The sequence below is a fragment of the Dermacentor silvarum genome, chromosome 5, assembly GCF_013339745.2.
Source record: "Dermacentor silvarum isolate Dsil-2018 chromosome 5, BIME_Dsil_1.4, whole genome shotgun sequence".
In the NCBI taxonomy this organism is placed as follows: domain Eukaryota; kingdom Metazoa; phylum Arthropoda; class Arachnida; order Ixodida; family Ixodidae; genus Dermacentor; species Dermacentor silvarum.
Window position 1 is genome coordinate 4,998,306 of NC_051158.1, and position 23,875 is coordinate 5,022,180.

The window sequence follows — 23,875 nt, forward strand, 5'->3', positions numbered from 1 at the left end:
GCCATATAATTGCTATCACAATAAAATTCTTGGATTTTAGCTGCCAAAACCACGATCTGATCATGAGTCACGCCAAACTGGGGGATTACAAGTGCACGAGCATTTTGGGATTTCGTCCATATCGAAATACGGCCGCCGCGGCCGGCATCGAAACCGCGACCACGAGCTTAGCAGCGAAAGCGCCATAGCCACGAAGCAACCACGGAGGGTTTCTTAATTTTGTAATCACGGTTAGTGCTTTCTGTAGAAATACTATTCAGACAACTGTTAACGCGGGACACCCGACCATGGTAGTTTTCGAACGACTGGAAGTCACGAATAAAATTGTGGTTTCTTAGCCGCTCAACCCGGAATACCGAGGGCCGCTTTGTGGTGGGCTGTATGCTGAAGTATTCGCTGCATATTACATATCGATTCGACGAAGAATGCGCTGGCTATAAGAATACATTAAAAAAAATTCTTTGTGTCCTGTGTTCCGGGGGTCTTTTCCAGTCATAGTACTACACAACAAGTCTCGTTATCACACGATAACTAGAGATAAAAAGAGATAACAGAGAGGCAACAACGATGCCCGTAGACCTAAGAGGGTAACTGGACGAAAATGCATACTCACGGCCACCACCTTGGCGTCCTTCTCGATGTTGGACTCCAGCGGAACGATCACGTCCACGTAGAAGGCCTTGAGCTGCGATGTCAGAGAAAGAAAAAAAAATAAGAAAAGAATTCGCTTGAGGTTCGGGACAGTGACAGTATATTTTTGACTGTATCTTTCTTTCTAAATCATTTTAAAGGTTTAATTTACTTCAGTTTGATTACTCTATAGCCTCCAATGTTTGTTTTCAGTTTGAGTCTCAGGTACGGATACCCAACTTACTTTCAGTTCAACAAACAAGTTTTCCTTCTCTGTCCTTTATATATGTGCTACTCGATTTTTGGCAGATCCCCCACTATGTGCCACTTATTCAAGCACGGAGGAATGAGTAATGCTAGGAGGGTGCGTCACGTGACACCATTGAAGCCTGGAATTGTGAATAAAATAAAAAGAAATCGGGAGGATAACCTGTAGACACGAAGATAACGTGTTAGGCCGACACACTACTACTAAGTGGTTCGTTTGGGAAAGGAAAGGCTGGCGCTATCTTCTGCAGCCCTGGAGGGAGCACGGCTCAGCGCCTCCGACACACTTGGCTTCAAGCGTGCTGCGCAATACCCTCTCCGAATTGTTTCCTTTCAACATAGGCATGCAGAAGCAACGCCCGCTTTAGCTGTAAGTGTCTTTGTATTAACTACCTGACAATAGCCTCCAAATTAATTGCGAAACGGCCTTATGGCGTCACGGTGGCCTCCGCGATCCTGAAAGCACGCCCCGATCTCAGAGGCCATGGTCACTAACGAGCGAGCGCGCGGCCGGCGCAGGTACACTTTGCTTGGTTGTGGCTCACACGCGCGTTAATCTGTTTCCAACAACGTATGATCACACCGGTTTTGCATGGCTTATGTTAACAGACACACGGAGTGATCGAACCGCTAACTCGCTGCAGATCCGCTTTTTGAACGTCTGAATATTCAAGAAATACACAATAAAAGACAACAAAGAGTGCCGGATCTACTACAGAGGTTGCGCGAGGCAACAAAGGAGGAAAGCGATGTTACGTCACGTTGTTTCAGTTATCGTTTATCAAAAGTAATTTATTTTGGATGACATTACTTCACCGTGGGATTCCGCAGCGTGACCCGCAGAAGGTCCAGCGCCGGGCACGTGACGTCATCACTTGGTCACGTGGGTTTGGGTACCATCGGATGATAACGCCGGACTCCCGATTTTTCGCGTCACGGGGGAATATAAGGCTTTCGCCTGAAGAGGAAGCTTTAGAACGACAGAAAGCTGAGCTAGTTGGTAAGGATTCATAATGCAAAAAATGTAAGGCGTGCAGACACGGACACAAGAGCCTCGTGTTGTCCACTTTTCTTGTGTCCGTGTCTGCACGCCTGACCTTTTTTGAATTAAGAAGCTTTACCTCGGGTGCTCCTATCTAAGTACACTTAAAATGAGAAGTCGTTTCTCTCGGCAATCACTGCACCAAATTTGACGAGGTTTGTTGCATTTAAAAGAAAAACTTATAATCTAGTGATTGTTTGTTTCAAACTTTCGATTTAGGTCGTCAATTTTTTATTAAAAATTGGCAAATATCTCAAATTATCAGAAAACAAAACTATGAGGTTTCCAACTCTGTCACTCAGCAACGAAAAATGATATCATAATTCTGTGATTTGTATCTAATAGTACATCTAAAGAAGCGGACCAGTTTGATATGTCACACATGAATCTCGAAAAAATTTAGTAATATGGAAGTAGAGCCTTAGCAGAACCCTCGTACACAACGTAACGAATTCACGTAAGATATAAAGTGACCTATCGAATTTGTCCGCTTTGGATGATCTAATGGGTGCCGTTTACAGAACCGCGACAGCTGTTATTGATGCAGACATATTAATTTGTAAACTTCGTGCTTCCATTTTTTTTTCAAACTTTCGAATTTTTCAAATTTCTTTTAACAAAATTCAGGCCCTAAATCGAAATTCAGCTTCCAACGGTCACTGTAATTTAACTTTGTCTCTCCAATGCAACAGATTTCATTAAAATCGGTCCAGGAGTTATGTCAGAAAGGCGTTTCTGCGTTTTACATGTACGTATTTGAATAGGCCGCGTCGGAGTTGGGCCCGAGCTAAAGCGTCCTCTTAAAAGCTCACGCTATCGAACAGCGCTGCCATGGAACGGCAGAGTCGTGGCGTTTGTCAGTGCATGGCGGCGTACATCAGTGCTTTTGCACACGCGCGAGTTTGCTGTATAGAGTGAGTACCCCGAGTTCTGCGGTCTCCCTGTGAGATACAAAATGCGATCGACTAATTGTGCAGTGAAATGGGTGCCAGCACTGCACGAATAGCACTACTGGAATATCCTACCGCTTCGCATTCATGATCACGATAGCGACTGCAAGTCGAAAAGTGATGATCTCGAGGATGAACGTTCACAGTGTTTTCCGCGTTAGCCCGGCAAGATTGGACACTCTGACTGGTAAGCTTCTCATTGCAGAAAAAGAAAATGAAAAAGAAGGAAAGAGAGACGGTTATAGAAACAGTCGGCTGTCGGCGTCTTGACCAAAACTATAGTTTGCTGCAAGGGCTTACAGTCCAACCCGGATATATCGAATCTCAATGGGATCACAAAAACGTTTGATATATACGTAATTCGATATATAAAATAAACATTTATAGAAAAATTTCAAGGGGATTTTACTGCTGTTCGTTGTACATAATCATTCGTTATATGGGGGTTCGATACATCCGAGTTCGACTGCATCTCCCGCGACCAACACCAGCATACGCGTAGTGAACGCGCTTAATAATCTTATGGTTCTGGCCTAGGCAAGTTCTGGCCTAGGCCTCGCGATTTCTTATCGGTATAACGCAGTTTCACCTGTGATAACCGTCAGCCCGACACAGGCGAGTCAAAACCGCACTGTGCTACAGAAAAGGCTTACACGAGTCCTAGAACAGCGAATGACCATATACTTCACGCCTGCTTGCTGCATTGGTAGACCTTTTCAAGCATGCTGGTGAACTCGCGCTACGACGCGAAAGCGTCTACGCACGCGTTATTGTGCTTTCGTGGCGCGATGCATTAGGGGGCGACGCGAAGAGCATAGGTGGCGCTTCGTAAGGCAAACGAGGCCGTTAGAACTCGCCACTTCCATCATCCATCATTCAAAAACCCAAGAAAAACGAGCTTACACGCTTGGCGTCACCTGCGTTCCAGCGAAGCGGCTCCCGCCACCATTTTGTTTGTCTCGCTTGCGTCAGGCAAAGCTTAAGTTTGATTAATGCGACCCTGCCTTGCCGACAGCTCCTGACACACAACCCTATTCGCCTCTCCGAAAACGGTACAGCGCTGAGGAGGTAACGAACCGGGGCTGCTTACGCATTCACAGTAGTGGACAGCATTAGAGCAGAGAGGCGTGCTTATGAAGTGAATGTTCCTTCTGCTAAAAGAATTTTCTCATCAAATTAAGTTTAATATCATAATTTCAAACGAACCGAGGCATCATCTGCTTTTATAGCGTCGTCTGTTCAATGTTTACAAAAGCAGACGATCGAAGTGGCAGCAGATGAGTCCATTGCGGAGCAGCAGGCACGCTGCCGACTTCTGACACTTAGTGCCAACTCTCACTGTCCGTTACCGCACGAAGCCCCCGTTATTGAGGAGATCAATACGTTCAACTATTATTCGAGGTGTTTCAAACCAAATCGACCACTCTTCGAAGTAGTGCATTGCTGCGTTGAAGATCTCGCAGCGTCTTCTGTTTCTCGAAAGCAGACAACGATTCCCTCTTCCTAAAAAAAAAAACAAAAGAAAAAAAAAAACCAAGCGTCTCCTTCTCGAAAGCAGACGGTAAAAATGGCAGAAGGAGCAAGTTATATTATACACTGGACATTCTCTATTTCCTGATCGGTTAACGCGAGCTCCGAATACCTCACTGCTGTACAGTATTAACGAGACAACACTCCTTCGCCAGCCCGTTTCAGCGTACGCCCATCCACAGGCTGTGGCAGGCTGAATTCCGCGGATCCCTTACTCGTGCGACGAATGCACGAGCCTACACCTGGCCTGAAAACTGCCAGCCCCTGCTCGTGCATAATGAGGCGCGGAGAGATTAGTCGCCGGATATGACTAATTAAGACGAGCAGAGCCTAGCGTTCCCCCCTCCCCCGCCGACGTCCGCAGCTCATTCATATTGATTGAAGCGTCGGCCCGTGAGAGGGAGACATAGCTGAGCTTGCACCTCTGCAGCCGTCGACACTGCCTGTTCGTGAGATGGGGCGCCAGCAGTCTGGTTTACACACCGAACCCGCCGCCAACAAAAATTTGGGCCGTTTCCCCCGAACGGACGAAAAGCTGAAAGCAACATCAAGGTTTAGAGCTGCGTCGAAGCTGCACAAACGGTGTTCTTCAGCAATTCTCGGGTGCGAGATGTTGGCGAGCAAGCGAGAGCAACTGCTGCGCAGCAGCAGAAACAGCACTCTGACATGCTACCAGGCGTCTCGTAACGCAGGCTTGATAAGGAGCGCCGGCTGTGGGTGTGTTCGAATTCTCGCCAGCATCGGAGACAGTGAGCATATAGACAGCTAAGGAGACAGCCGAGACAGCTTCGAGGTCAAGTAATGGAACGCGTTTCGAACCGTCTGGAAGAAGCATGGAAGACGCCCCCACGCCGTGACGCCGCCTCGCGGCAGCAAGGAAATGTTCAGGAAAGCACACATTATCTCTGTATTTTAACTCTTTACGTCTGCGAACCCATGAAAAACACGACGTGACTTACATCAAGCGCATATATCACAACGTGACTACGTTTTCTTGTGCGCAGACGACCTTCCCGTCGAGTTTCCAAGCGTCCTGCTCAGCCACCATCTTGTTTGGAAAGGAAAGTAGCCAGCATAGTTTGTGACTTCGATGCTAGCTGTCTTCGCGAAGCTGTCTTCACGGACAACTTCGTCAAAATTTGAACGAGACTTAAGATGGCCGCTGTCCGCTTAGCCGTCTATACTTTGTCGCCTACGGCGAGTATTGGTCCACAGCCAGCGACGTCGCAGGCGTCGCGCTTCGACGCTCCACACTATCGGCGGTCGTGGCTTGGTTGCACTTAGGGAGCCAACATGCAAGCGCTAAAACAGCGCTTGCAGGTAGGCTTCCTAGCTCTACTGTCCATTTTAGGTCACTGCAAGCGCCACGATGTGGTACGCAGGCAGCTGCTCACCATGAACGCTATAGTGTTTGTGTGCACAACGCTTAAGCCAGCAGCGCGGAAGGCCGAACTCAGCTCTGACTCCTCTGCAGAGCCGATTGAGCGGAGCGAGACAGCGCTTCTACTTGGCTTCGAAGTCGTTTTAATGAAAAATCATTATGGCCCATGAAGCGGAAAATCCGGCGTCCACTGCTATCATCCAATGGCACCAAAACCCACGTGACCAAATGATGACGTCACATTCCCGGCGCTGGACCTGCTGCGGCTCGCACTGCGAAGTCCCACGGCGAACGGCCACGGTGTCGGACATGGCCCACTCCCAAAATTGGATTAAGGTGGATTAATGTGGATTAAGATGGGTACAAATTAGAGCAAGGTTTAGTAAGGTGGATTAAGGCGGAGTTTTAATTTAGGGTGATAACTTAGACAAGTCCTCACGCTTTCGCATTCAAATCACGTAAGGATACCTGAGTGACTGTCAAACTTTGCAGCCAAATGCCCGACGTGTGTCTCGCATCTTCGGAAATCTATAGCGTCTGACCCTCCAAGCGCGGGCCCAGCATGCGCCATATTTGCACCATATTACCCACTCCTCTCTATAATGTTAGTAACCCTGAGAGTAAACAAATGAAATGAAAAAAATTGCTATCACAATACAGGCATAAGTGTTATATAGAAGCAGCAGTCATAGCAAGAGGTGGCGGCCTGAGCGCATCCTCGATTGCCCTGCTGAAAAAAGAATTATTGTACCTGTGGATTGAGGTATGTAATTTTCTTTTGTAGCTATTTATTATTGCAATGATATGCACACTGTAGGCGAATTTCCACCGTCCGCGTCGACGTCGTCGTGATGTTTCGCATAAAGTCCAGGTGAGATAAGATCGCGGCGGCGCGCCGTATTCTGTAGGTGCGATGGCGGAAGCGGGCGAAGGGTGATTAGCGACAGGTAATCATGATTCAATACGGATTACCGACTGGCCCGTTCTTGTACCTTGTCGCTTGCACAGCAAGACAGCGAGGAAAGAAAATTATGATAGACTCGACGCACTTGTAGGAATCTATTTTAGGCAAAGTTTTCTTGAATAGACTCAATTAAACGCCGTGCAATGAGGCACATATGATGCGCGCAACTGCAATTTTATTCACAACTTACGCAATTGTACACACACCAGCTTAGAAACCCAGCTGAGCCTATCCGACGAGCAGTCCATTGTAAATGGCCTTTGTCCTGTATATGTTCTTCGTGCTTTCCCTCTGCGCACCAGAACTGGGTGGGAAAGACACCCGATGCACCTACCTTGGCGAGATACCGCAACCAACCCCGGAAGAAGTGGCAGAGAGTACCTGGGTCTACATTATACACCCGAGGATTGCACCGCCACCAAGACCGGCTGACGTCACGAGCCACATTAAAACCCTTCCGAGCACATCATAATGTGCAATGGTGTCAGGATCGGCACACCAATTTACATCCTTTGACTATACAGTGTCCTGAGTGGGCCCAGTTTGCTCGGCAAGAACACCTATACAAAAGGGATGCCAAACCGCGGGCAGACAGGAAAAGAAAGTTTCGATTTAAGGAAAGTGCAGTCGCCTCAGGGTTAGGAACCCAGAATATACGAATCGCCGGTCACATCCATGGAACTTCGGCAAAATACCTTGCGTATCTTTTTAAATGCTTAGCATTCTTTGGTTACTTAACGAACTTTCCGGGGGGCTATCTGTGTGTCCATGTATGTATGTTTGTGTCTGTGTACGTTTGTATTTAACCCTTTCCCCGCCTACCTGGGCCAGTGGGTAGTCATTGGTCGAATGGCCGTGTAGCAGCATCTGAGGTAACCGGCTTCGAAACCAACCATCGGACCGACTGGGGTCACTGAGTTGGCGGCCACGTGTACGTACGTTCCGCTCTTCAACGAACCTCCTTGCCGCCGACATGCATCACTCTAGACGCGGGACTGAGTAGGCACCGCTGTTCGAAGAATCTCTTTGTCACCGACTTGGAGCAGCCGGGTGTGTGCCACTCGGTCTGCGCTAGTCTCCAACGAACCTATTTGATGCCAACTTGGGTCAGTGGACAGGTGCGTGGCGCTCTACAATGAACCTCTCTGATGCCAACTTGGGTGCACTGCGAATGCAACTGCAACTGCAACTGCGAATGCAGTTGGTGCAACTGCGAATGCACCGCTCTACTATGACGAAAAAGATCCTCTGATTTCTCTGATGCTGTGCGGAATTGAACCGAGCTTACAAGGGTTCCTCAGGGACAGCAACCAGACGCATTAGCAGGCTGATGAAGTTTTATCGCACGGCTTTTCTGCTATCTTATCAACGTGTATCACTCAGTAAGCACTAACTGGCGCACAGGTACTGCATATTTTTTTAGTCTGCAGGCGCGTGGGCAAAAGTATACAGGAGACCCTGAGCACTGTTAAAACGGTGATTCGGTACCCCTTGACGGACCAGTTGGCATTAATTCTTGCTTTAAGGGCTATAGTCGGACGTCCGAAGGGCATACTCAAGTTAGAAGCAACGATGTCTTCTTTGCTCACTGGTGCCTCAAAAACTGAGGTCAGAGGGGGTTCGTTACTTTTGCATACAAGGGTGCATGATGTCGTTCTCACAACCTCATAAAAAGATTCCAAGGGAGTTGCAAAGGTCAGAATAACGCGGCCGGTTACGGAATGGGGTCACCACGGCCAGGCCACCCGCTCCCAAACCTGCATTTTAGTTTTACATCACATCCATTCCTAAGCGGCGGACGGATCCGACATAGAGACATAAATTAAAAAAAAAGAAGAAAGAAAACACGTGTTTGTGGTGTTTTATGTTCTGACATGAGCTCAATTCGGCGAACTTGTATTTCTTCAAAACTCGATATGGTCGTTACGCGGGGGGCGAGTAATTTCAAAGCCCCCTGCATACACGTTTTCTGATGCACAGGAAGACAGCAGGGTGTACGCTACGGGGCACTGCGTACAACTATAACCACGCGTACAGACACAACTGCGCGCGCGCAATTTGCTCAACGGCGGTGGAAATTGCACCCCTGAGTCCGGGGGCGGCGGCGAGCCAGTAGTCTTAAGGAGCACCGCTATAGAGCGCGCTGAGGAAGGAGGGGATCGGAGGGGGAATCCCCCGCGGACTCTCTTTCTCTTCCTCCTCTCCGCGACATTTAGTCTACGCGTATAGACCTACGGGGACGGGCGGTCTGCTTACCACGTTCATCTGCTGGTTCTCAATCTCCTTTTGCACATCCACGAGCTGCATCAAAGCTGTGCCTGCGAGGAGATGCACAAAATATACGCAAAAGGTAAGACACTTCAAGAACAAGAGAACACACGATACCAAGAAAGAAAAAGAAAACATGCCGTAAAAAAACCCGAAGGCATTTTTCTTTTCTCTGAATTCAACCCTTCAGGTAGCGCGTGTACTACTATTGGACGCACCAGAGTAATGGGCTAAAATGAGAATTTCAAACGAAGTGAATGACAAGTAAAAAATAAATTTTCACAAAAAACAGCAAAAAAAAAAAACATTTTATTAACGACACATCTTTACTACCTGTTACATAGTACAAATACCTTGCCGTTTTTCTAACCTCGAACCTCGGAACAATCATGTCGGCCACATTGTCGCCAACGCTAATCGCATACAGGGATATCCAAAAAGAAACGTTTCTATAGCTTCTTCTTGTCAAACTAATACTATATAAATCTTTAGCGCGTACAAAGAGTATGCTTTGTCAATATGGGACCCCCAAACCAAGTCACTAATAGCAGCTATTGAAGCTGTACAACATCGCATAGCGGGTTATGAGGGACGCAATTGTGGGACTATACCTGGGTTTCAATAACGGGTACACAGTGTACGGTACACGATAATTTTTTTTTTTTGCATTTTGGCCCCCCTCGGAATGCGGCCGCCACCTGTGGGAGCCAAACCCGCGACCTTTATGCTCGGCAGCACAATTCCGTAGCTACTGAGCGATGCCCAAACTGATTTACCGGGTTTAACGTCAACCAACAGAGTGGGTATGAGACGCACCGTATACTGCAGGGCTCCGGATCCACATAGCCCATCCAGGGTTTCTTTTAAGATGCAGTTAATTCTAGGTTACGCGAACGTTTTTAATGCGAAACCATTATAAGCTCCATTACGCGAAAACCCGTCGGCGTGACTGAAAGATGGTGCTGAAAATGGCCGACGCGGCGAAGAGTGAGAACCCGTCATAAAATGCTCGGAATGACGACACATTTCTCAGGGAGGTTCCTGTAAACAAAGTCAATTAATGGCTTTTAAAAGAAAATTTTGGCACATTTCGGGCTCGGTGGGAGTCGAGCCCGGGCTTCCGCGTTGCGAGGCGAGTATGCTTCGCCGACGTCAGGTAGGCTCCACGGTTCTGGCTGATTAAAGGTGTGCCTAGTGCGTGCGTCATTGCACACGTCACGTCGCAGCCATCTGGCTGATTAAACGTGTGGCCTAGTGCGTGCGTCATTGAGCACGTGACGGCGCAGCCAATGGGGAGGAGGCGGCGCCACGTCACGAGTGTATAAAATGAGCGTGTTCATGACGTCCCGAGTTCTATAAGCGGTATAATGCTTTCGCATTTCCCACGCGCAAGCAGCCTTAAGTGTCTCTGCCGAATTTTTTTGCCATTATGTACTCATTGGTAGGTGGCTGCTACGGTTGGGAATCCAACCCTCAACCTCGTGCTCAGCAGGCTCAAGAACGCCGTGTTTCCACTGAGCCATCGTAAAGCCACGTAAAACTGCCGAATTACCGCGCCCGCAAGAAAAAGAAAAAGCGAGTCGTCCAAGCGAGATAAAACGCTATCGCTCATCGAGCTTATCGTCCGTAAAACGACAACGAACGAATTATAAAGAAGACAACTCACGCTAATGCAGTTAAGGTGTGCGTGGACGCGACCGCGCGCGTCACATCGTGTGCGCCCAATGAATTTCAATTACAAGTCGTCCGCTGCCGGCCAGGCTAGTCCAGACGACGACGACGACGACGCGAAAAGCGTAATCAATATTTATACGAGCGTAAATATTAAATCGCTGCTCTCGGCCACTTGCGCGCGTTACAACAAGCGCTCCTCGGGTTCTTCCGCATCGGGCCCGGTAATTAACCGGCCTTAATTGAAATCAATGAAAACGAAGCCCTTCCTTCCCCCTGTTCCATACTCTCTTCCTCACCCGCGTTTCGCGTTCGCGTCCTCCTGGGGAAAAAGAATCCGAGCTCCAGCCGACGCGGGGAGCTTGCTTGCAATAAACTTGCGGAAGAAACGAGACAAAAGAAAGGAAAAAAACAAACCTCTTTGAATTATGGCCGTTTCCGCAGAACATGCCTCGGGAACCGCGTCATTCGTGTAGCCGTTCCTTTTTCAATTTTTTCTGTATTTTTTTTATTGTTTCTTGTTTTTCTTCTCGGACACACGATTCTGGGACTCGGATTCTGCGTCCGCTGTCGCCCGTCGCACGCGGGTTCCAGTGTCAAGGAGAAAAACTCGACTAGAAACAAAAAAAGATCACTGTCCCCTCGCCATGATTCCACTTTTCCATTTTTTTTGTTTGTAGCCTGCGTAGTACGACCGCAAAATTTCGCAGACAGTGAGGCAATAAAGCCCCAGCTATATAGCCCTGCATTCCAGACGCGTCCTGTGGCAAACAGTCCCCGAATGCGTTTGCGAGCGGAGTGCATAGCGTTCAAAATTTATCGCGCGCGCAACGTCTGGCATCGACGGTGCCTTTTCCTTTTGAGTTTTTCATTCTCGCGAATTCTCGTTCACGCGCGAACAGAAGTTTAACCGCTCCGCGGAGCTGCAGCGGGAGACAGCTGGCGGCCGAAAATGATGAAGGGGCGCGTCTTGCCGATTACGATGAATCGAACACGCGAAGAAGACGCGAACACGCGAAGCTAAAACTTTCTATTAGCCTGTTTTAGCGTGTCCGGTATCCCGGTAAACGCTAGCCGACTGGGCGTTTTACCGGATGAGCGGAAGCGCGAACGTGAACGTGCTGCACGGTGCCCAGCCACCTGGTGGCGCAGAGCTCAATCAGACACACAGCTAATATTACAGTAGCAAATTGTTATTCTACTTCTCTGCTGGTGTAAATTTCGGGCAGCGGTGTACTCGTGTTGCTGCCGAAAATTTACACCAGCAGCAAAGTAAAATACACTTCGTTACTGCAATATTAGCTGTGTTTGTCTGCTTGAGTTCTGCGCCACCAGGTGGCTGGGCACCGTGCAGCACGTTCACGTTCGCGCTTCCGCTCATCCGGTAAAACGCCCAGTCGGCTAGCGTTTACCGGGATACCGGACACGCTAAAACTCTCTCACAGACCCGGTAAACGGGTTACCATAAAAAAGTTCACGGAATACCGGAGCGCCTAAAACGTCGGTGGCGAATGATTATAACGACTGCTTGAGGCATATCTCCTTTGAACCGGAGGGGCCACAGTCACACCTAGCCGATGTAAGCAACGTACGTGTTATCATATCCTAATCCAGCATTGTGTCTTTCTGTGCTTTAGTTCGTAAAGGTATACCTGTGAGGTAACCGCCCCTATATCCTCCATGCGTGTTTTCCAGAGGTACTCTAGTCGTCGCTTGCTTATCTCTACCACCGATCAGCTAACGATCCAAGCAGATTTGAACCCCCAATGCGTCTGCATGTTCTCTACGGACCTGGCTCAATATTGGCCTAACATCACAATGTGTCGAGTCGACACCGGATCAGAACAAAGTGACACCTTGTTGCGATAATTTGGTTCTGTATGTTTTTGTCCTACGGCAGCAAGCTCGGGTTTTAGAAAGGAAGCTACAGCGCTGGTAGCGCAATCTTGTGAAGATTTCTTCTACTACAACGCCTTGGAAATATTCTTGCGTTGGGTTGCGTTGCTGACGTCGGTGGCACAAATATTACGTTAGTCCGTAAATTGTAATACTTTCACGGACAGCTTAAAACTCTTCAGTAGATAACTTTAGCTCTCCATTACCAAATTGACAGGGACACAATATCCTTGTCTCTGGCAGAGTGACAGTGTTGGTAAACAGAATGGGTAAAGTGGTATCACTTCACTGAAACTGCCTAGTTTCAGTGGATGCGCTTTGCGCTCTCTTTACGGAGCATCATCGCTGAGCGTCGGAAGCTAATACGCGTCGTGGAGAGATATCAACAACCGATCGTTTATTATTCGCTGACACACGTCGTAACTAACTAAATTGCTTCATCATTACCTCCCTCGATACCTAAAAATTAAATTAAATTATGGGGTTTTACGTGCCAAAACCACGATCTGATTATGAGGCACGCCGTAGTGGGGGACTCCGGAAATTTGGACCACCTGGGGTTCTTTAACGTGCACCTAAATCTAAGTACACGGGTGTTTTCGCATTTCGCCCCCATCGAAATTCGCCCGTCTACGCCGCCTACGTCTTTCTGCTCTCATGGTCGTTTCGTTAACTTGGTATGTACCAAAATTGGCATATTGTGACAAGAGTATATGACGAACATAAATGATATGTCATTGGATGAATATCATGAATTGCGTGTCATGTAGGTCATGAAACAGCCGCCTACGTCTCGGTGCTCTCATGGTCGTTTCGTTAACTTGGTAGGTACCAAAATTGGCACAGTATGACAGGAGTGTATGACGAACATAAGTGATAGGTCATGACATAAATGTCATGACCTACACATCACATTGTTGTCATGACCTACACATGACATAAATGTCATGACAATGACCCAGCGAAAAATATTAACACTCAAAAACCACTGAAATGCGTTCGGACGTAGGTATTAAGTGAAGGAAACACTAAAGGATTGTGGTAGAAGTCATAGTCATGACCATGGCTCAGCAAAAACGAGAATGACTCAGCGAAAAAAGATTAACCCTCAAAAACCAATGGAATGGGTTCGGATGCGGTACTAAGTGAAGGAAAAGGCTAAAGGTTGATGGTCGAAGTCATAGTCAAGAGCACGACTAAGGCTTTCGCCTTACAGTCTCCTAGGTGTAGCAAAAGGAACTCCTGAGGACTCATAACAAGAATGTCATGACATTCGTGTCATGTAGGTCATGAAAGAGCAGCCTGCGTCTTGGTGCTCTCATGGTCGTTTCGTTAACTTGGTAGGCTCCCCGCACAGTGCTTTGCATAGCATCGATTTCCACAGGGCGTGGGATCTACCGGCTTTTCATTTTTACGGCATTCGCTCATGTATTACATCAGCAACCTACTACTCAACATATGCTGGTTCTTTTGCCTCACCAAACAACTGAACTGATACGGTCAGGCGGTGCCTCAGTTGCTACATCACTCCTCACTCACTCACTCACTCACTCACTCACTCACTCACTCACTCACTCACTCACTCACTCACTCACTCACTCACTCACTCACTCACTCACTCACTCACTCACTCACACTCACTCACTCACTCCACTCACTCACTCACTCACTCACTCCCCTCACTCACTCACTCACTCCTCAATCACTCAATCACTCACTGCACTCACTCACTCACTCACTCCACTCACTCACTCCACTCACTCACTCACTCACTCACTCACTCACTCACTCACTCACTCACTCACTCACTCACTCACTCACTCACTCACTCACTCACTCACTCACTCACTCACTCACTCACTCACTCACTCACTCACTCACTCACTCACTCGCTCGCTGATCACTAAGCGATTCACTCTCACTCGCCGTCTCATTCAATGCAATCGCGGGATCTCAGTTTCGGGGGGCTGCGACTCTTTAAACTACTAATTTAGGTGCACGTTAAAGAACCCCAGGTGGTCCAAATTCGGAGTCCCCACTCGCGTGATCACTAAGCAGAACTGGTTTGGCACTCCCTTTCATTCACTAGCTAGCTCCATTAGCCTATTCCCTTGCTCAATTAGTATTTGAACGAATTTGTAGTGAAACATTGAAGTACGCGAAATTTGTTCGTCGGTTCGCGCTTAAGCGACCCTCATGCTGACGCAAGTCACAAACTACTCTGAAATTGGAGAATCAGGCCTTTTCCATCAAGGTTCGTTGTAAAACCTGTCACTAAAGAGCCTTCTCTCAACACCACGCAGCCTGTACACGTATCTCCACGCACAAAACTAAAATTAAAGAGAAAGAAAAAAGAAAGAAGAGGAGAACCCCCATCCGCCATTTATCCGCGTTTCGTTAAACGAAGCTCATTTCGCAAGCTCATTCCATTAAATCCCGAAAAACCACCGCCGGATTACGACAAGCCCGAACGAAGTGCCGGCAAAAAAGAAAGATAGGATGAAGAAACAGCTCCTATCGAAAGATATAGGTAGGATAGCTGAAGAAGTATTCGCAAGTAAGAGAGAGATTCCCTAGGAAAAAAAAAAGAAATAAAAAAAAAAAGACTTCGAAAGACTGTCCTTACGGCAAAGCGAGCATCAAAATGGACGTACATAGCAGGCGACTACGCTTTGCTCAGAATTTAAAGAGCTAGGGACATGTGGTGTGAATAATTGATCACCTGCCTTTCTTTTTTCTATCTTCTTGTCTTCTGAACTGGCTGAAAAGACGGGTTTCCGTAATCAGCTATGGGGGTGCTGTGGAATGTTTCATTAAGCGCCGGAGCTCAGACGCGCGGTCAGGGCGCATATAGAACGGACGCTTCGCCGAGCTCCCTGTAGAGGTCACGAGCTTGCGGTTTTGCTTGAATTTAGGGGTGTGCGATAAATATTCGAGATTTAGAGGCCAATTGAATAGTATTTGTATTATTCAAGTGCTATTGGATTCGATATTCTCACAGTTCCGGAATTTCTGAATGTACGTCCGTATCCGTGGCCGGGGTGAGAAAGGTTGTTAGTTTCCGTCGGGCCAAAAATGAATGAATGAATGAATCAAGAACACTCAGCGAATGCTCGGAGGCACTGGTTTCGCAAGTGACACGTAGAGGAGAGCATTTTTCTTCTCTGAGGAGGAGGAGGAGGAATAAACTTTATTTATGTAGCACATCTGAGGAATATTATTTCTTCACTGAAGAATAGTTACGAGGTCAATGGTGTTTCTTCATTAAGTGTAAATTGTTACATGATATTACGCATTGTTACATCATACAATATTACATTGTCATCATGTTACATAATACAATATTACACTTTTTACATCGTATTACATAATTGGTAAACATATAAATATTCTCTAGTGAGCCTGACCACGTTCGCACTGCAGTGGTGTGTTCTTCCTTTCTTGTTGTTTAATATGAACTACTGGGTATTACCGGTTGATAATGGAAGCTAATTTCGCCCAGTATACGAATTCGATTCGACTAAACAGTATCACTCTTAGAACACACATACACGCACACGCACACATACACGCACACGCACTCACTCACGCACGCACGCACGCACGCACGCACGCACGCACGCACGCACGCACGCACGCACGCACGCACGCACGCACGCACGCACACGCACACACGCACACACGCACCACACCACCACACACACACACACACACACACACACACACACACACACACACACACACACACACACACACACACACACACACACACACACACACACACACACACACACACACACACACACACACACACACACACACACACACACACACACACACACACACACACACACACAATCGCATAAAAGCAGAGATGCAGGAACAAGAGGTTCCCCAAATCGCTAGCTGCGTGCAACAGACGTAGTATCATGCGATCGGCCGGCATTGAAAAAGACTGACGTGCCCATGTTGCCCATACGATAGGCCCGGTCCACTGAGAAGCACACCGTCTTCCAATCGTGCTTACGTCAAAGGTATGAGTGAGCTTCCTTGTTTGTTTGTCCTTATATTCGCGCGCGCGTTTGTATGTGTGTGCGTGTGTGTGTGTGTGTGTGTGTCAGTGCGCTGTGTAGCCTGCGGACGAGAGAAAGAGGGATATAAGGAAGGCAGGGATGTTAACCAGTCAAGAGTCCGGTTGGCTACCCTACGCTGGGGGAAGGGAGAAGGGGAAGAGAAAGAAGGAAGAGAGAGAGAGAGGGTGGGGGTATGGAAACGTGCACGGAGTCAAAGGCGCACGTACAAACCAGAAGCTCTCAGAAAGCACAAAAGTGCCTTTGCTGCCTTCTGAGCCGATGATCGGCGGGCCGGTGTTCTAGTATAATCTGTTCACTCAGAGGACGATCATCTAGTTTCATGAATGCGTTAGAAGTTGGCTAAAGCAAGGGGAGACCGCGTATACAGCAATAATGAAGTATAACGCGAACGTTTACGGTAACAACAAAGTGAGACGCCAGGATATTACGCATCTTGCTGCTACATATAGAGCTGAGTTTTGCAGGCGATCCATTCGCACGGAAAGTTTGAAAATGATTGACGCGTGAGTGGCCTGTGTAAGATCAAGAGTAGGTATCAGCGGGATTTGTTGAGAGCGGTCCCAGGTATTGGCCAAGGAGGTTTAAATTTTTAAACCTTCCTTGGTCTTGACAAACGAAAGCAACGCTGCCCACCCAAAAACGAGGACAGAGGCTGCAGATACGACACCACAGAGACAGAGCTATATATAATGTATATATCGCGCTCTTCTTCATTAAAGCTTTGTCACAAGTCAATGCTGTGGTGTTGTCTCAACTTGTTGCTCGTTTTCATGTGTGGGTACGTCTTTTTTTATTCGTTCGTCTAAGGTGCATCAAAAAGCCTTTCTCCCTCACGTACAGAATTTTTTCTTTCTCTTCAGTTTGGCAGTTCTCAAAGTGTAGTCGGAAGATCTAGCGGTAGTTATATAAACCGACCTACGGCAAAAACAGCTATCCGCGCAACGGTCGTGTGGTATTGCCCATAAATTTTCATACTGGCTTCTAGGTGCCTCGTTTGAAGGCGTCCGGCTCGTAGGTACCTCGCTCGAAGGTACCTGGTTTCCAAGTACTTGGCTTGTAGGGGTCTGGCTTGCACGCGTTTGGATCTTATGCACCTCTGCAGCAGAACTGATAGTTGGGCGAGTTGGTACGAATTCATAGTGAAATCTTTTAGCGCGCACAATTGACACGGACACAGTGAAAGGGGAAAGCGCTCGTGTGTCCCCCTTCACTGTGTCCGTGTCAATTGTGCGCTTATGTACCTCAATTAAAAGCATCTTGCTTGTAGGTACCTGGCTTGTATGTGTCTGGTTTGTGGTGCCCGGCTTGTAGAGACCCAGCTTTTAGGTACCCAGCTTTTAAGTACCTGGCTTGTAGGTGCATGACTTTCAGGTACTTGCCTTTTAGGTACCTGGCTTGTAGGCACCTGACTTGTAGATATCTGGCTTGTAGGTTACAGTCTTTAGGGTCCGAAACTTGAAGGTACCAGGTTCATAGGTTTCTGGCTTACAGGTACCCGACTTGTGGGTACCCGGCTTGTAGGCACCTGTCTTTTAGATGTCTGGCTTGTAGGTTACAGTTTTTTCGGTCTATAGCTTGTCGGTACCAGGTTCATAGGTTTCTGGCTTACAGGTACCTGGTTTGTAGGTACCTGGCTTGTAGGTACCTGTCTTGTAGGTACCTGGCTTGTAGGCTACCTGTCTTGTAGATGTCTGGCTTGTAGGTTACAGTATTTTGGGTCCATAGCTTGTACGTACTAGGTTCCCAAGTGACTGGCTTATAGGTACCTGGCTTGTAGGTACCGTTCTTGTAGATGTCTGGTTTGTAGGTTACAGTCTTTTAGGTCCATAGCTTGTACGTACCAGGTTCCCAAGTGACTGGCTTATAGGTACCTGGCTTGTAGGTTACGATTTTTTAGTTACGTACAGCTGGCAGCTGAAAACGATTAGCACAAGTGACCGATGACCGGAGCAGGGAAATTGCGGTACGCGACCCTGTTGTTCCGTAGCACGCTTAAAACGAGAGTGCCAGGCACAACCTCTTTGTAACATGAATCATGTGGCACTTTAGATACCAGTGTGCACGGGAACAAGAGCGCCGCGTACCGCAATTTTCCTGCTCCGGTCATCGGTCACTTGTGCTAATCTTTTTCCGCTGCTAGCTGTACCTTGTAAGTACCTGGTTTGTAGGTGTACGGCTTTCAGGTACCTGGCTTTTAGGTATACTTTGCTTGTAGGTACCTGGCGCGTAGGTGTCTGCTTGTAGACTGTATAAGCGCGCGGCTTTTGCCATTTTTCTATCTCAAGCAGCACGAGCAGCCCCTCCGCGTTCCCGCCTGGCAATATGGATGCCTGCACTTTCTGGTAAGCGTAGCGATGGCGCTTCCAACACAACGTCGAGCGTTAAAAAGAGAAAGAGAGAAAACCAAACCCGCAAAAGCAACGTCCCGCGAAACCAGATTAAAGGTGCCTGGCGAAGAAGATGCCGCGTTAACGATGTTAGCGAAAACTAGACCGGCGAGAGAAACCGTAAAGGAGAACAGAGAAAGAAGGGATACCTGCATATGCGAGGACGTGATGGAGTCTCGGTTTAGCTAGAAATTCGTAACCGGTACAAACAAGCGAAAAAAGACAAAGATAGTAAAAAAAAATGGTAAAGGAGCGCCGAGACGAGAAACAGAACTTTGATTGTAAGTGCAACGCCGTACTTTTCTGAATGTGAACGCCAGCGCGAAGACTACGCGAGAAGTTTTTCGTCGAACGCAATCTGAAGTTTCTTGCGGTTGCGAAATTTGCTCGTTCTAACGCAACGCAGACACTCCGCGACGTCAGTAAAGAAAGCACAAAAAGTCTTGTAAACAATGAGTTTGAGAGCTGAGCCAGGTAGTTTATGATTAAAGTGCCGCTTCAATATATAATTAAATTGTTAGTCCTATAAAGCGGCGATCTGTTGTTGTTGGAAGCGTTTTCTGTTGGAAGGAATGCCACGAAAAAAAAAAAAAAGAGAAGCGAAATGAAAGGAGGAAAAGACGACGAGACAAAGCTGGGACTAGGAATCAGAGGCTGGATTCACAAATCTTTGTGTTCGTAAATGCTGTTTCTCATTTGCCAAACGCCTTCGCTAACAACATGTCGAATATCACGATCAGCTTGTATCTGCTCTTACGATAAATTTTAGGAATTCACAAAAAAAAAACTTAATTTTGTGAATCCGGGCCCCGAATCTACACTATACCAGAACATATACCTTCAACAACTTAAATATTATTTAAAATTGACGCAAGCTAAGTGAATTCTTTTTCAATAACTGTTTTGTGGTCTTTACGAACATTAGGTGCTCAAAGTTTCCTCCTACTAATTTAGTGCAGAATTACGCACCTGGGTTTAGGCAGAATTACTCCCGATTTAAGCACCATGAACATTTCTTTTTTGGCCCCCGTATGTCATTGGGTACGCTTAATTTACGAAATTAAGAAATTTTTTTGACAGCGAGAGATTAAGAGACGGGGGGACCTAATTATCAGAAAGCAGTAGAAGTTGGCCGGGAAATTAAGCCTTAGAAGAAAAGAGACAAAAGTTCAATGACCTCTGGAGAGGTTAGCCTATCAAGAAGCCTAGCACGCTATTTCAGGTGACATAATGAGGGATGAAAAAAAGTTAGTCAGATCCCACCCCTCCCCCCAAAAAAAAGAAGACACATAAACGCCAGCACATACACTATTACAAATACACTTATACATAGGTTCTTTACAGTGTCTGATTGAGGCGTCTATCCCACTGAAGAATGCTATAGGTGCTTCAGTGAAACTCAATTGAGATCCCGGAAATTGCTACAATCCAAGAAAGTCCCGTAGCTGAAATCAGGCGTCTTGTCTCATGTTTCAAGCGTTTCTCAGCCCTTGAGACTATAAAGCGTTCATATGCACAAACTTGATGATCTAAGTCCTCGTCAACACCGCAGTTCGGACACAATGGCGTGCTGGACACGCAGATTTAAAATTTTTGCACCTTGTCTGGTTCGATCAACTCAAGGCAGTCCAGAAGGCCCACGATGCGGCGGTGAGGCTTGGCCTTCCCGTCCCGACGTGGGAGCCGCCCGCGGTCCTCCCTCCATGAAAACGAGGGGTGACTACTTCAGGACGTCAATAAAGTTTACTACCTGCCTACCTACCTTGTACGTGTAAGTGAGATTTAGACGAATAGGTCCGGCTGCACTCCACTCTGAAGCAAGGAGTCTAGCGATGAGCGAGAGAAGATACGATCAGGTGAGAGATACGACTGTTATTGCACGATAAGAGTTGATAGTTATTGCGCGTGAAGGTGGACACTGTGCGACGTGCCCGTGACATTCATTTACCCTGTGTTGCTGCAATGCTGTAATTTGTCTTGGTGCTCAAAAAATAATTCGCCATCCCTGGCCTGCGAAAGTGGTTGTACAGCGAAGCTATGTAAAACCACCACTACAGCTGCTGAGGGTGGGTATTCTTTATAAATATGAAATCATCATTATATGGCCCATGAAGCGAAACGTCCGGCGTTAACATCTGATGGTACCAAAACTCACGTGACCAAGCGGTGACGTCACGTTTGACATGTTGACGAAACGTGATTACGTCATCACCTCAAAAGTCGCACGATGACGTCATAACATCAAACGTGACGTCACGCGATGTCGTCATCGTCAAGCGATGATGTCACCTGATGACGTCATGTGATGCCTCTTGAAGAAGCACTTCCCGCTTCTTTGCACTGCCTCCGGGTTGCCGTAACGTGATTACGTAATCGCGTCAAACGTCATGTGATGGTGTGGTCGCACCAAAGGTCGCGTGATTGCATTATCACGTCTAACGCGTTACGTTACGTGATAACGGCATCGTCACGTGAACATATTGCCTGATGACGTCTTCGTCAAGCGATGATGCCACCTGATGACGTCATGTGACGTCTCTTGGAAAAGCAGCACTCTGTGCGCTTCCCGCTTCTTTGCACGGATCGGCCCGCATTTTTGTGTGAGCAAAGGCCGCGCACGCGGACACGAAAAATCCCGACCAACGAGAGCCTAACAGCTTTGCTGTAATAAAGTGGCTTGACTCGGCTATAGCGGAGAAGCCTTTTCTACGCAGCAACAGACAATCCAGCGGGTTTCCGCTGAACTATTACGTCAATCCAAGTCTGCACCGGAGCCAAAGACAACACAGTAGTCGAGTGCTGGTTTTGCTGGCGCGGTGTTCTCAAAATTGAGAGAGCTGCAGGAGGAACATGCCTCGGCTGTTGAAGGAGCTTGAAAGGAGTCGCCCTAAAATGGAGCTCGGCGTGCCTCGCTCTCTCCGCAGTTGCGTATTTCCGCCGGCGCTTAGAAATTGACGCCTCGCCTTTCCTCTCCTCTTTTTTTCTCGCTTCATTCTTTTCGATTTGGCGTAAAGCAGCCAACGATGGCTGCGAGTCAGTCTGCTCGGCAAAGGAGAACAGGCGGGGCTGGATGGCATCACGTCAGGAAGAGTGTCTTGTCGATGGCTAGTGCTCAGTTTCACACCCTACGCTAAGTGAAAGAAAGAACGAAAGAAAGAAAAGAAAGAAAGGAAGATGGCGAAGGGGGAGGGGGGAGTGCACGTTGTAAGCATCCGTGAAAACGTGCGCGTCACTTTGGAAACAAACCCGTTCATAAGACGCACTGAATACATCGCATTTCTTTCTTTCTTTCTTTCTTTCTTTCTTTCTTTCTTTCTTTCTTTCTTTCTTTCTTTCTTTCTTTCTTTCTTTCTTTCTTTCTTTCTTTCTTTCTTTCTTTCTTTCTTTCTTTCTTTCTTTCTTTCTTTCTTTCTTTCTTTCTTTCTTTCTTTATTTTATTCGCGTCCATTTCAAGGCGCTGAAGCGGGCAAAGTTTGTACGGTGCTACTCGGCAGCGGAGAAAGAGCGGGTGAGAAGAAAAAAAAAAAGAACAAGAACAAAAAAAAAATCAAAAACCAAAACGAACCTGTGAGAACAGAAAATGGCGGCGCAACATTCTGTACAGCCGCTTAAAAGCGTGCAGTACTTTGGGAGGTATACAGTTGTGCGAGAACAGTGTTGACACGTGAAACGAGAACAACGTGAAACGATCCAACGATATGCCGGAAACACGTCGGAAAAGGCCGGGTAAGTGAACCAGATGTGCCAGTGATATGCTGGAGATAAGTCGGATATATACGCCGGGCACATGCCGATGATACGCCCGTGGTATGTCGGTATTATGTGAAAAAAAACACAGCCGCGGAAATGATGCCAGATATATGACGGGTATGCGTCGGATATAGGCCGGGTATATGCTTAAAAAAAAAAAAAGAAACATGCCTGTGGTGTCCTGCCAGAAATACGCCAGAAATACTTCGGAACTACGTCCGAGATACGACGGAACTATGCCGGAAATACATTCGAAATACGTTCCGCGCGGATGCCTGTTTAGATTCTGCGTATCTACGACAGAGTTGAGAAAAGCCGTTTGACCAAAAAAAAAAAAACGCTTCGTCATTGGAAAGCATGTGGAACGTGATTCGCGGTTCACAGTCAGGTGCGATTAGCATTGAAGGACTCAAGTTCTTGCGACAGCGGAAATGTATGCGCAAATCGCAAAAGGCTGGTAAAAATGACAGATGCACGAAGTCTGTTAAGCCTCTAGTTCATGCAGCTGTTTCGCCTTTAGCTGATGTGTTTGTCATCACAGAGCGCAGTAGCAATACGAATGCGCTGACGCTTTCTGGAGGAGCACATTATCACAGGCTGTCCACAGCACGATTAACAGCGGTGTCATTTTCGCGAGAAGTTGAATCACGCACTTGGAGAGAGAGAGAGAGAGAGAGAGAGAGAGAGAGAGAGAGAGAGAGAGAGAGAGTGTGTGTGTGTGTGTGTGTGTGTGTGTGTGTGTGTGTGTGTGTGTGTCGAGCTAGTATTTCGAGCGCGTAGCTTTACGAACGTGTGTGCGACGGCTTCTATCGATTGCCTTTGTCCAGTTTCCCCTCTTGTGCACGGTTAGCACTTCTCCGCATCTTTGGAGCGTGTTCCAAGGTTACGTTCCAATTACTTTAATTCATGAGTATAGTTACTTTCTGAGCGGGGGGTGAGGGTATGGTGTTGGTTTCTGAACTGCTTCTCGGGGTAGTTGGATCTTAGTTGTACTATTTTGACGTGTTTCTTGAAAGAATAAATTAACGACGGCGAAGAGAACGAC

General features: G+C 47.3%; 1 protein-coding gene across 6 annotated transcripts in view; it reads right to left on the bottom strand.

The window, feature by feature from the left end:
- Window positions 1-23,875, bottom strand: part of LOC119452830 (brain-specific angiogenesis inhibitor 1-associated protein 2) — a 261,090-nt gene that overhangs the window by 26,576 nt on the left and 210,639 nt on the right. For all 6 annotated transcript variants that reach the window (XM_049667303.1, XM_049667304.1, XM_037714784.2 and 3 more), the window contains exons 4-5: window positions 9,021-9,082; window positions 614-685 (exon numbers count right to left, since the gene is read on the bottom strand). In XM_049667303.1, coding sequence (XP_049523260.1) covers window positions 614-685; window positions 9,021-9,082 — 134 coding nt within the window. The remainder of the gene's footprint in view (window positions 1-613; window positions 686-9,020; window positions 9,083-23,875) is intronic.